The sequence below is a fragment of the Fringilla coelebs genome (assembly GCF_963513975.1).
Source record: "Fringilla coelebs genome assembly, chromosome: 6".
Taxonomy (NCBI): domain Eukaryota; kingdom Metazoa; phylum Chordata; class Aves; order Passeriformes; family Fringillidae; genus Fringilla; species Fringilla coelebs.
This window is the reverse complement of record NC_140034.1, coordinates 47,840,816-47,853,050: the sequence shown is the minus strand read 5'-3', so window position 1 is coordinate 47,853,050 and position 12,235 is coordinate 47,840,816. Positions and strand designations below refer to the sequence as shown.

The following is a 12,235-nucleotide window of genomic DNA, read 5'->3' as shown; positions in this document are numbered from 1 at the left end:
TTCATCCTGACCTTCCCTCCCTCCCTCCCTTGTCTGATAGTCCTTCCCACACAAGCACCACATCCTTCCTGCCCTGGCCTCACCACAAAGCTGGGCTTGTTCACTGCAGCAGATCAGAATGAAACATAAGCATGACCCTTTGAACCAAAAGGATTAGGAGAAGTAAAGGAGAGGGCTGGCCGCTTGAATATGCACAAACACAAAGGTAGGGCCACCTCAGGTTGCCCTGGAGGTCCTTCTGCTAGGTCTTGCTGGGCTCAGCCTCTGGGACTCTTCCATGACAAAAAAAAAAAAAAAAAACCTAACCTGGCATTGACTCTTTACAAACAACTAAGAAAGAAAGGGGAAAAAAAAAAAAAAAGGAAAAAAAAAAAAGAAAAAAAAAAAAGAAACAAGACCCCCAGAATTGGATGGTAATTTGGCTTACAAAGACTCTGCCTGCCCAGGGCACCAGGGGAGGAAAAAGAGAATACATCCAGGAAAAGCAGGATGTATTCCCTCAAGGTAGTAGATATTTGCATGAGCATACCTCATGATGGAGAAAGTCTGCATCCCAAAGGCTGTATGATCTAAATAGCAATATTGTAAATGTATTGGATGAGGGAAGGAAACACTATCGCTTTGCCCTGTATTATGCATGAGAAACAGCAGTGCAGAGGGATGGGATAACTTACTCGCTTCACGGGAAAATCACAGCAGAGCCAAGCCCCAAATCCCAATTCAGGGACTTAACCACAAGCTATTCTGTACTTTCTATTTTCTGTTAACAAAGAAAACAGTATTTTCTTGGATTTCAGTCCCCAGTGATACTGCTGGATTTGCTGCCCAGTCGTGAAATAGTCCAGGAGTGGGAAGAGCAGATGAAGCTCTAGTGAGTCATGAGCAGACACTGCCTCATTGTGTAACCTGGGCTGTGAGGGTCATGTTCAGCCGTCCAATTCGACTTCTGCTAGCGAGGCCAGACCTAAAATACCTCGTGTCTTTTAATAAAATTCCCATTTTGGTTTCACTGTGGGTTCCTTGCCTCCACTTTTTACTTATTCCTTGGGGCTGTTAAGCCAGGCTTGACAAGAAAAATCAGCCACCACCTCTCACAGCCGAGGAGGGATGCAGTTACCAACAGACCAGGCAGGGCTCTGCACTGCACAGGCTTTCAAAGCATCAGGAGAGGGGAGCAGCGTTCAAACATCCATAATTGCTCAGCAGAGCTGACTCCACAAACACACAGGCTTTTGATTGCGATCTGGCGACCACGCACACAGACCGGGGTTTCGCTCGCCCGCCGCCCCCTCACTTTCTGACTCCAGGCATGGGGTGCGAGGCAGGGCAGCCTCCCCCAGTGCACAGGCACGATGAAAGCTGGAAAAGGCAGCAGGGAAATTTCCTTAGCTCCCCTGGAGATATCCTCCTCCCTCTCCCTTTTATTTTCTATCTGCCTGTTTGTTTGGATAACTGCTGTCAGCCTGTGGAGGGAAACCAGGCAAATCCTGCCAGGAGTCCCTCTTCCCATGGCTCTGGTGCAAGCCAATTTCCAGCAGCCTCCAAACCTCAGAGCTCTGGATACTTGTTTTTTGGTTTTTTATCCTAAAATGCATTTTCACCATGGTTACTTTAGGAAAATGAAGCAGCAAACCTCTAAAGGTAGAGATGCCCAGGAGGTAGGAGGGCGCTGTGGGGAAGAGGGGCAGGTGGCCATCCCCTGTGAGCTGGCACAGCCTCACTCACAGCCCTCCCAACATAATCCCTGCAGAAGGCTAAGTGGGAAAGAGGGTTTTGAAAGAAAATGGAGAGCACACCTGATAAGGCTGAGGAAGGGGCTGCCAACAGCCCCCCATTAGCTGAAGCCAAGCCTAGCCCTCCTTGAGGGCAGCCACAGGGCACGAGCTGCTGGCTCCTGTCCTCAACCCCACTCTCCCTCCCTTGGGAAAGGGCCCCACCTACGGGTGAAGGACCAAGGAGGAGCTCTTGGCTCCATCATCACACCTCCCTGCACTGGAGCTCAGGCCAGGGGTTGTAGGGAGAGCACAGAAGAGCCAGGTTTGCTGAAGGTGGGCTAAGAGGGAACAGGGGCACCTCTGCAGTGACAGTGCCATCTATAAACTGGGTACATAGCAGAAAGCCAGCGGACCCAAACTTAAAAATTGGTGGCCTAATGGGGAAGGCAGGTAAAGGATGCTGTAGAACCACCTGTGTGCCTCTCTGTCAACCACAGAGTCTGAACTGCAAATTTAGGTGTAATTGTCTCCCCTGCAGATGTCTAAGATTAGATGAACTCCACCCAAAGTGCACTGAGACATTTCTCAGGTTCAAGAACAGGTTAAACAGTTATCAGAACTAGAAAATTCTGGGGCTGGGAATAGAGGACAGAAGTGCCCTAAACCTGATTTCTGAACCAACAAGTTGTTGAAGGATAACATCCACGATCCTCTATCACAGACTTTACAGATAAACGTCAAGGCCATGTCTTCCAAATTGAGACAGCTGCCATGCAGAGTAAGTGACAAGAAAAAACCCTTAGATTCTGTTTTGTTTTCTCAGAGAAGGCCACAGCTGAGGGCATCTGCACCTTTCCCAAGCCATCAGCTCCTTGACAAACAGCCCATTTCCTCTTCTGTCCCCATTCCTGCCAGGACACCAGGGAGCTCAACCAGCAGTGACAGACCATGCTGGAGATTATGGATGACTTGCCTGCTGGCAAGCAGACTCCACCTCCCTTTCTCCCAAGTGCCTTGACACAAAGGACAAAGCAATGCCTGTACAAGCACCACCAGTGCTTGCTGCTTGGCTGAGCAGCATCATCCCAGGCAGAGAAACACCAGAGTTTTTGCTGGAAGGGAGCAGGAGCAGCTCCCAGAAGCAGAATGCCTTGCTTTGTCCCGAAATGGAGCACAACCCTTTCACCCTTTGCTGTGCTCCCACCCGCCTTCCCAGCTCCCAACCTTCAGTCCTTTCAACACCCACAGTTTTTCCACTCTGCCACGAAGCCATGAGAAATTCCCTGCCAGAGGACTTGGTTCAAATGGGTTTTTGAAAAAAAAATATAAAAAATGCAATTCCCTACTCCAGGCAAACAAGCTCCTTCTTTTCCCCACGAGGAAAAAGGATAATAGCAGAGCCAGGGGGAAAAAAAATCCCAGCAAACTCTCCCCAAAGCCTGCTGTAATCAAAAGAATAATTGCTCCAGGAGATTTAAGCCTACAGCTGAGTCACTAAAATGAAGAAACTTCTCCGTGTCCATAGAAAGCAAACAATTCTTGGGTGATGCAGCAGAGATTCTCTACAGCCTTGTTAGAAGGAAAGAAAAAAAGCAGCCAAATGTAATTAATCATAGTCCCAGGAGAAAGGATGAAATCTCTGTAATTAACTACCTAGACTCATCTTTCCACTTTTGAAAACTAATCCAGCTGCCTACATCCACCTTTCACCCACAGGGCTGCCACAAAAGCCTGTTGCAAACACCAAATCACCTCCCTTTAGGGGTGCACTCACCTGCAGCAAGTGGCCCCACAACAGATTTGCAGAAGGTGTACAGGGAGGGAGAAGCTCTGCAGAGTGCAAACAGAGCTCCTTTTTTTAGTCCCCTTTTGTGGATGAACTGTTAGGGAGTTTGCACTCCCCAAGAACCTGTGTAGCCCTCAGCTGAACTACAGGAGTTATTTTCAAGCTGAAGAAATTTTATATCCACAATCCTGACCCAACCAATCAAGTACCAGAAAAAGCCAATTAAAAAAACAACAACAAAAAAAATCCATACAAACAGGAAAACACTTCCCAAATGGTTAAATGGTTACAAGCGCTTGTGGTAATAAATTGGCTTATACTTCATCCTCAGGGGGTGAAATTTGCCTGAGCAGCAAAGTTTTGGAACACATGGGGGGAAATGTAGCACTTCAAGGAGAAGAAGAGGAAGGGCTGGAGCTGGCAGTCACAGTTTAACAGCAGAGGTCAGGATCTAACATCCAGAAAATCCTATGCAAATCAGAACAAGACATTCGACTTCCTCGGGGCTCCCTTAATAAATAAGGGTTGACAAATATTATTCCAACAATGGAAACAATAACAGACCAGTTCTTTAGGTCAAATACATCAATGGTAAATACAATACAGAAGAATAATACTAAAATGACATCAGCTGAGGAACTGAGAGCGATTTCTACTCCCTCTCTTGTATACAAAGCACTGCTAACATATGAATAATGCCATCAACAACACATGGGGAATGCTGGCCAGCTTTGTGGTGAGGGAAAGCAAAGCCCACAGAGTGGACAGAAATCTCCAGCTTTGCTCTTCCATGACACAGCAGAAACCCTTCTTTGCAATGGAAGGTGATTGGGTCATTCTTCTGGGGGGAAAAATGGAAGTGATTACACAGCTCCAAGCGCAGCTGGTGCCTTCCTGTACAAAAGTGGGAAAGAGGGCGGGAGGATGAGCAGCCGGGCTGGGGGACACAGCATGGGAGCCTCGGGCACGTCCCCGGGCAGCCCCCGCTCCTCTCCCCGGCCGGGGCGGCAGGCACAGCCGGAGGGATGGCGATGCTCGGTGCTGCTCGTGGCACAGAACTGAATTCCTGCTCTCCACCGGTACCAGCCAAAACACTGAAAGAAAACCCGGTGGATTGTTCCTCGAATCTTTGCACTGAGATTTGGCAGAGGAGCTAAGCACAGTGGGGTTTGGCCGCAGCAAACCTTGCTACCGAACCCCAGCGCGGCTTCCTAAGGCTGAAGCTGCTGTTTCTCCCATCGTATCAACCCTCTGCGCGCATCTCGGTGCTCAGGAGGGCGCTGCCAGCACGGCACAGCTCGTCCCGTGCCAGTAGAAATTCCCATGGTCCTTCCAGGAGGATGCACAGATCCTCAGGGAGAGGACCAGGCGCTGCCGGGGGCGGGCTGCTTTCCCCAGCCCTGCCGTGGGACTGCAGAGTAGCCGGGCAGGAGCGGCGGGCTGAAGCTGCCCTCCGCAGGACGCAAGGGAAACAAGCCCTGCTCGGGAAAGCCAAGAGCCAGCTCGTTTTCCACAGGCAGCCGTCTTACTCTCCCGGAATTACGGACAAGGTTCGCTTTTCTCAGCGTTGTGCTGCAGTCACGAAGTTTAAGGTCCAGAAGCTTTCAAAGCGAGCGAGGAGTCTGGAAGCCTCCCGCTGTCTGACAGCGCCGAGCCCTAACACGCAAAAGCCAGGCTGCCTTCCAGTCAATGTCCCTGACCGATTAAATGACACAGGAGATGCCCTCCCCCTGCCTCTCTTCTAAAATCTATGACTGATGCACACGCTGGAAAGTGAAGCCCCATAAATTTTTTCTAGATGGCAATGACGCTTCTATGTTGATGTTTAAATGTGGGTATATAATCAAAGCTAAGAACTGAGGTAACCTTGGCTTTCAGTTAACACATAAAGGTCTACAATCACTGTATTTGGTTAAAAATAATACTTATTAAAACCAGCACTCAGGCAGTGTATAAAACCTTCTAAATGATGATCAGTTAATATTATGTATGTCTCCAATTTTAATTTTATGTAACCATGTCATAACTACCAAATGAATCCTCCTGATCAGTTTTGTGTCATTTGGCCAACACAGACAAGGTACAGCAGCCAACAGGTTTTAGGGCTGCTCCCCAAGGTTACAGCATTCTCCTGAACCTATGAAAGGATTTTGCACGCTAAATTGCATCACTGCAGTCCCTGAATGCACAGTGGGATTCAGAGAGCAACACACGACACTCCACATCATAATCCACTGTGCCCTGTGCAAAACACCCAGGAGATGCATGGCCATACACAGCCCACAGAGCTTACGGCACTAGGACAAGGATGGGAGCGATTTTTACCTTCTATCCTATGCTGTAGAGTTATTTTAACCTGAATCTGCAGAAGCAAGCATCCATAGTAAAGAGAAGTAGAGCAAAACAAAATCCTGAATGTCCACCAGGGACTTTTTTCCCCCACCAGAGCAGTGCTGGGGAATCCTCCAAGGAAATTACAGCCACGTGCACTTCACTGCCTGCAAAATTCTCTGACACACCATACCTTTTGAACATTTATTTCCTACTGCAAAATGGAAGAGAAGGTGGCAGCTGCTATGATGTGCCAGGCTGTGGAGAGTCAACTTGGAATTGTCAGGTGTCTGCTTCATCTTGCTGTGACAGGGTTAGACATCCCCACTCTCTTCCCCCACTGTCCCAAGCTTGCCTTCCCCTTTTCCATAGTCTTGCCCTATATTGAACATCCCCCAAAGACACCATTCACATTGCTCCTGATTTCCATTTCTCACTTGTACTGTATCATTTCTTAAAAGCTCTTTCAGCACACTCAGCTCCAAAGACAAGAAAATCAGGGGAAAGACAAAATCCACCTCTCAATCTAGTTTGTTTTTAAATGTATTTAAGCAGGCAGAAGGTGAGATTTTCAACAAGATCTCCTTGAAAACAGTGGGAGTATTCTTTGCAGCAGCAGGGAAAGCAAAATGTTGAGTTCTGGTATGGTCCTCTACTGCCACCAGGAGTAAGACAGCATCAAAAGCTGTAGGGCAGCAAAATATCCTTTAGCAGCTCCCTCAATGATTGCAACAAATTCAGTACCAAACAAGTGGGCCACTCACCCAAATTTGGTGGACAGAACACCTCCCACGGCAGAGCCAGCAATGATGCCCACTCCAAAGCAAAAGCCCAGCTTCCCCAAAGCAGCAGCACGTTGGGAAGGAGTGGTCACATCTGTGATAACCTTCTGAGCACCTGCAGGGGGGAAAAACAGCCCTTAAAAGAACCTTTCCACAGGGTTTGAGCAGGTGCCCCAGCAGTTCCCATGGTTTTATTGCTAAGCCATTAAGAGCTTTTGGGGTTTTTGGTTTTGTTGGGTTTTTTTCCAATTAAAACTTTTCTGGGATGGTTTCTGGCCAGAGGCAGTTTCCCCAGCTTTTCATTTTCATACTTTACATGGAAGAGGGCCTCCAAACAAGCACTGTCAATCTCCTCTGGGAGCCCCATAGTCCATCAGTTTTGAACACAACAGCCCACCAGTCATGAGAAACAGAACCATTCAAACCACTCAGATGAACCCCTTCACAAGTGACAGGAAGCATTATCAACTTCATTTGTCTTGCAGGAGTTACATGGACTTCTAGTAGCTGAACTTTGTGTCTTCCACATGAAAAATATAGGAAACATCAGGCCAAACAGAACATCTTGGTGGGTCATGGAAAGTATTTTTGTAATAATGTTTAATTTTTACCAGTATGCTCATTTTACCAGGAGAAAGGGAAAAAGCTTTTGTGTAAAATATCCTGGTTGCAAGAAGGCAGCTGGAAAGTCTGGGGTAACACTGCTGCCAGCAAGTGACTTGCACCCATGATGGCCTGGGTGATGAAGGCCAAACAATTCCCTCAAGATTCTACAGGAAGATGGGCCTGGAACTCACATTAATAACCACTGCTTCCCACAGGCAGTACACCTGCTGCTTCATGCTCCCACCATTCCCCCCCTGAGGACCCTCCCATGTCCCTCCTGCCTTCCTTCATGCTGTTGGACCTGCTGACTTCCCCTAAAACGAGCAAGAAGGGGGGGATCAGGCAGGAAGAGCAAGTTGGAAAGCTACTCATCCCTGACTGACCTCACCTGGTATCCCATGCATGAACACTCCTGGCAGCCTGGAGAGGAAGAGGAGGGGGATGTTGGTGGAGAGGGACATGAGCAGGAAGAAGACGCTTCCAGACGCACAGGAGAGAATTAAGGCGGCCCGGGCACCAAATTGATCTGCAAACCTGGTACAGAAATGGCACAAGCTTGTCAGTTTTCTATTTAGGTTTAAAAAAAAAGAAAGACTTCTCAAATAGTAAATCAGTTTTGCTCCTATTCAAGGGGCAAAAACAACACCACAACTAAACATACTAACAAACAACCACAAACCCTCCAAGCCCCAAAACACAAACAGGCAAAACTCAGATCAGGTTTTGACCCACCTCCAACTCTTTGCTGTAATTCAACTCCAAAAAGCTTAAGGACAAAGTCTGAGAGTACCACAGAACTGGTTCTGAGCAACAGGGGCTAAGATGGCCATAAAACAGCCTTAGATAGAGTTTCTCATTACAATTCCTTCTTCCTTCCCTTTATTTAAGCTGCATAGTACAGTTAGCAGATGAATATTACCTTGCACAGCAATTAGTTATGTGTACATTAAGAGGAACACCTCCCTAAAAATGCCAGGGTTGGTATACAAACAGAGCTAAACTTAAGTAATTAAAAGGTTTTTTGTTGAGGGAGAGGTACAGGTCAAAACTTTGCTGTTTACATGTAAGCCAGAGCAGTTTACATTTGCTGTTGGTTACCTAAAGACCACAAATCATTACATTGTTGGTGTGGGGAATTTTTTGTTTTGTTACTTAAAAGTAAGCACAGTGCTTTATCTTTTCATGTCTGTTTAGGAGCATCAAGCAAGAACACGAAAAACTGAGCTAAGAAACGCATTCTCTCTTATCCTCTTTTTTCCTATTTTCTATTTAATCTGTCCCTACACTGACATCAAAGCAGTTTCATGTCTAGAAAAACCCTTTTTATCTCAAAGCTACATTGCAAATTTTGGCTTCAATCTGGCAAAGGACACCTTCAGTCCCAGTCAGATTCTGGTTTGCCATTTTCCTTCCCTTCAGCAGTGACTCTGGATATTAGTGAATGACATGCAGGGAGGAGAACCAGATTTCAGATGGCACCAGATCCAGGACAGAAATACTACTCTAGCTTTGTGTATTATTAGGAAAAACATTAAAAGTGGGCCCTTTTGCACCATCTCCATTCTTAGAAATGCATTTTCTGCCAAGCAGCACTACAGAATCAAATGTTGCTGTTATTTATTTGAAAATGTGTCCAAGGGCTGAGATCAGATCCTCAAAGTGCCCCACTCCATGTACCAGAGGATCCTGTAGAGCTCCCAATCTACATCAGCCAGAACATAAATTTCCTGCAGGTAAACTGAAGCAGCACACACCAGCTCCTATCCATTTATTAATTGGCTGACCAGTAGCAGGATCAAGAGAAGTTGTTAGATTTTCTTGGTCCCATTTTAGTTTTCTGTCACTGAATTACACACATCCTTCAGGGTTTTATTTTTCCTGGTCTTTAGGAATGCATTCTCCCACCACTCAATTTTTCAGGGCTATTTGCATTTCATTAGGAACAGGAGAGTCTGTTCCATGGGGTAAAGAGGCAGAAAACTCAAGCATTTTCCACTCTTTTCTTATTTTGATAGCTTGAGTTTATAGATACTCTTAAAAAGATTCTCAGAAGTTCTTAAAGGTCCATGCAAGTCTAAATTTGTATTCAACATGGATGCAGATTCAGCTGATGAAATGACACCTCCTTCACTTATTGAAATTGACAGCTCTAGTTACCATCAATAAATAAGACATTTCGAAGGTTACACATGGCTATAAAACATTTGCAGGATTAAACTGTTAGGACCTGGGCTCTGAGGACTCTGGTGATTTAAGCCCATTCCCAGGATATTGTTACACTTAAATGTGTGCCATTAAAATGTAGCTAAGTTAATATAAAGGCTGCTTCTATGCTGCAGTATTTCTAATAATAGCATTTATTTTTCCCTCGCTCATTATGAAATCCTCAAACATTTCAACAGGACCACAAACCAGAACAAACTTATTTTTATGAAAGTGTAAAAATGCCTGGCCTTTTTCAGCTATGTAAAGGGTCATGAGAATCATTCTCACTTACCTTCCAAAAATGTAACCTCCCACGAGCTGGAGGACACCAAAGATAGTCTGCAGATAGCCAAACCCCACTGAATCCAAACCTAGGCTCTTTGCCAAGTACTAGAAATGGGGGAAAAAAAAACCAACACAAAAAACAAATAAACATAAAAGAAGCACACTATATTTATGAATAAGCATCTTAATATCTGTGTGGAGAGGATCACAGCTCCAAACAACCACTTCCTTCAGTTCCCCACCCCTACAGAGGAAATCTTCAGTGGGCCAGACACTGACAGCTTAATAAAGTCCAAATGTCTCTATCCCACACCCTGAAGGACAGGGAGATGTGATCAAAACTATCAATTTTGCACCAGATGGCACATTTGTATCACCATTTACCTTTGCAGTTCAACACAGCTGAACACATTCAGCAACTGCTAAGGGGGATAAGGGAAGATTTAGATGCTTTCCTGCCTCCAGACCCTGCACCTGGGACAGCCCAGTCACCCTCTGGGAGATAACTATGGAAAAGTTCTGAGGCTGTTGTTTAATCAAGCAAGCCAGAATCAATGAAAGTACAACATGAGCAAATATTGCCTTTACTAGATGATGCACCCACAGCCTGAACTTGCAAGATGCACACCTTGAAGAGCCAATGAAAGTTATTTCTGATTCATGTTTTTGTTGTGTCATGCCTTTTTTTTTTTGGCCTGGAGGTGCTGGGAGACCTTATCTCTCTCTACAACTGCCTGAAAGGGATTGGTAGCCAGCTGGGGTCAGTCTATGTTCACAAATAACTAGCAATAGGACAAGAGGAAATGACCTGAAGTTGTGGCAGGGATGGTTTAGATAGGATATTGCAAAACATTTCTGCACTGGAACAGAGTGCCCAGGGAAGTGATGGAACCACCATCGCTGAAGGTATCTCAAAAATGTCTAGATGTGGCACTCAGGGACATGGTTTGGTGGTGGACTTGGCACTGTTAGGTTTCTGATTGGATTCAAGGACCTTAAGGGTATTTTCCAACCAAAAGTCTTCACTGATTCTATAAAATCAGACATAAGAGTCCCGTAAGTGAGAAGCAATGAATCCCACTGAGCTGGTTAATTACACACTCAGAAAACCCCACCTTTGATCTGAAACCTCTGCTTCCTGATAGCTGCAGGATGGGTCACTCACAGTCCGTGCCAGAAGACACAAACTACATCAGCTTCACCCAGAGCCCTCCGGCCAGGAAAGGGCTCTGGGCACTTCTGCATCCCAAGTAACAAATCTGCTTTTATGGTCTGGCTGTACCCAGAGACACAGCCTGCCTGTTTGGTAAGAATACCAAGTATTCCTGTCAAGTATTCAAGGATACCTTTCCTCTTTGCTGCTAAAAACCATCCTCTGGCTTTGCTGGAAAACCACAGAGCCCGTCACTGAAGGAAACGTGCTGTGGAGCAAGAGAACCCATACTCACAGGCATGAGTCCCATCTGCATGAAGAGAAAGGTCAGGTCTAGGGCTGCAATCACATAGGCAACACGGATCACTTGCCGCCTTTTGGCCTCTCCCAGGGTCTCATTCCTCATTCCTGAGGCTTCTTGCTGGCCTGCAGAGCTGGTTTTTGCATTCATGGTGCTCCCAGAATGGCTTGTCACAGGACGGGCAGGGAAATGACACGGAGGCACTCGCTAGCTGCCAACGTGAAGCGGAGATAAGGGGCACAAATTGTGTGCACAGTTCAAAGCTTACAGTGTGAAAGGTGCTGAGCCAGCATGCCACGGATTGAATGTCTCTTTCTTTCCTTTTTTCCTCTCCCCTTTGCTTGCTTGCTGGGCAGGATCAAAGGTAACCATACAACAATCCACAGATCTGGTTCTTCAGCCTCGTGGGCTCGCTGCCCCAAGTGCCATCACAACAAAAATCAGCTGGAGTGTCTCAGCAAAGTGAAAGTGGACATTGCCCCAAACAAGAGCATGTGATAAGCTCTTCAACTCTTTTTAACTGCTTCACTTCCTTCACTTTTACTGCCCCTGGTGGCTCAGGAGAGGTGACTGTTTTAATTCTTCATGAAAAGCACTTTTATTTTTAGAGGTTGCAAGTGAAGATTACAGCAGAACAGCTATTTCCAATTCCAGTAGGTTTATACAGACCCTGGAACAAAGAAAACTCTTGCAAGTAGTCAGAGCCCCTCTCATCACCTTTACTTGAGCCATTTTCCCTCCTTTCCACGTGCTGCAAATTTATAGTAATTCTGAGCTAGCAAACATTCACATGTGATTCCACCCAAACTACAGATTACCAGCCAAGGTCAAAAACATTTTTAAAAAAAGTATTAAATCCACACAAATCATGAGGCTGACTGCCAACTGGGAAATGAAATAAATAAGACTCTGGCCTTTGGGGGGTTTTGTTGTTTGCTTGCTTGCTTACTTAGGGTTTTTATTTGTTTGTCTGCTTGCTTATTTGCTTGGGGGTTTGTTTGTTTTCTTACTCATTGAAGCCTGGAAGTCTGGTTGAGGATTATCTTTCTTTTGAAGAGAAAAAGAAGGCAG

The 12,235-nt window shown here is 46.0% G+C and overlaps 1 protein-coding gene across 1 annotated transcript in view; it reads right to left on the bottom strand.

Annotated features, from left to right (window-relative positions):
* Positions 1-11,329, bottom strand: part of SLC67A1 (solute carrier family 67 member 1) — a 58,066-nt gene extending 46,737 nt beyond the window's left edge. Inside the window, exons 1-4 of the mRNA XM_084207881.1 lie at positions 11,159-11,329; positions 9,718-9,815; positions 7,609-7,754; positions 6,597-6,729 (exon numbers count right to left, since the gene is read on the bottom strand). Of these exons, the coding sequence (XP_084064007.1) occupies positions 6,597-6,729; positions 7,609-7,754; positions 9,718-9,815; positions 11,159-11,314 (533 nt within the window). The 5' untranslated portion in view covers positions 11,315-11,329. The remainder of the gene's footprint in view (positions 1-6,596; positions 6,730-7,608; positions 7,755-9,717; positions 9,816-11,158) is intronic.
* Positions 11,330-12,235: the final 906 nt, after the last annotated feature.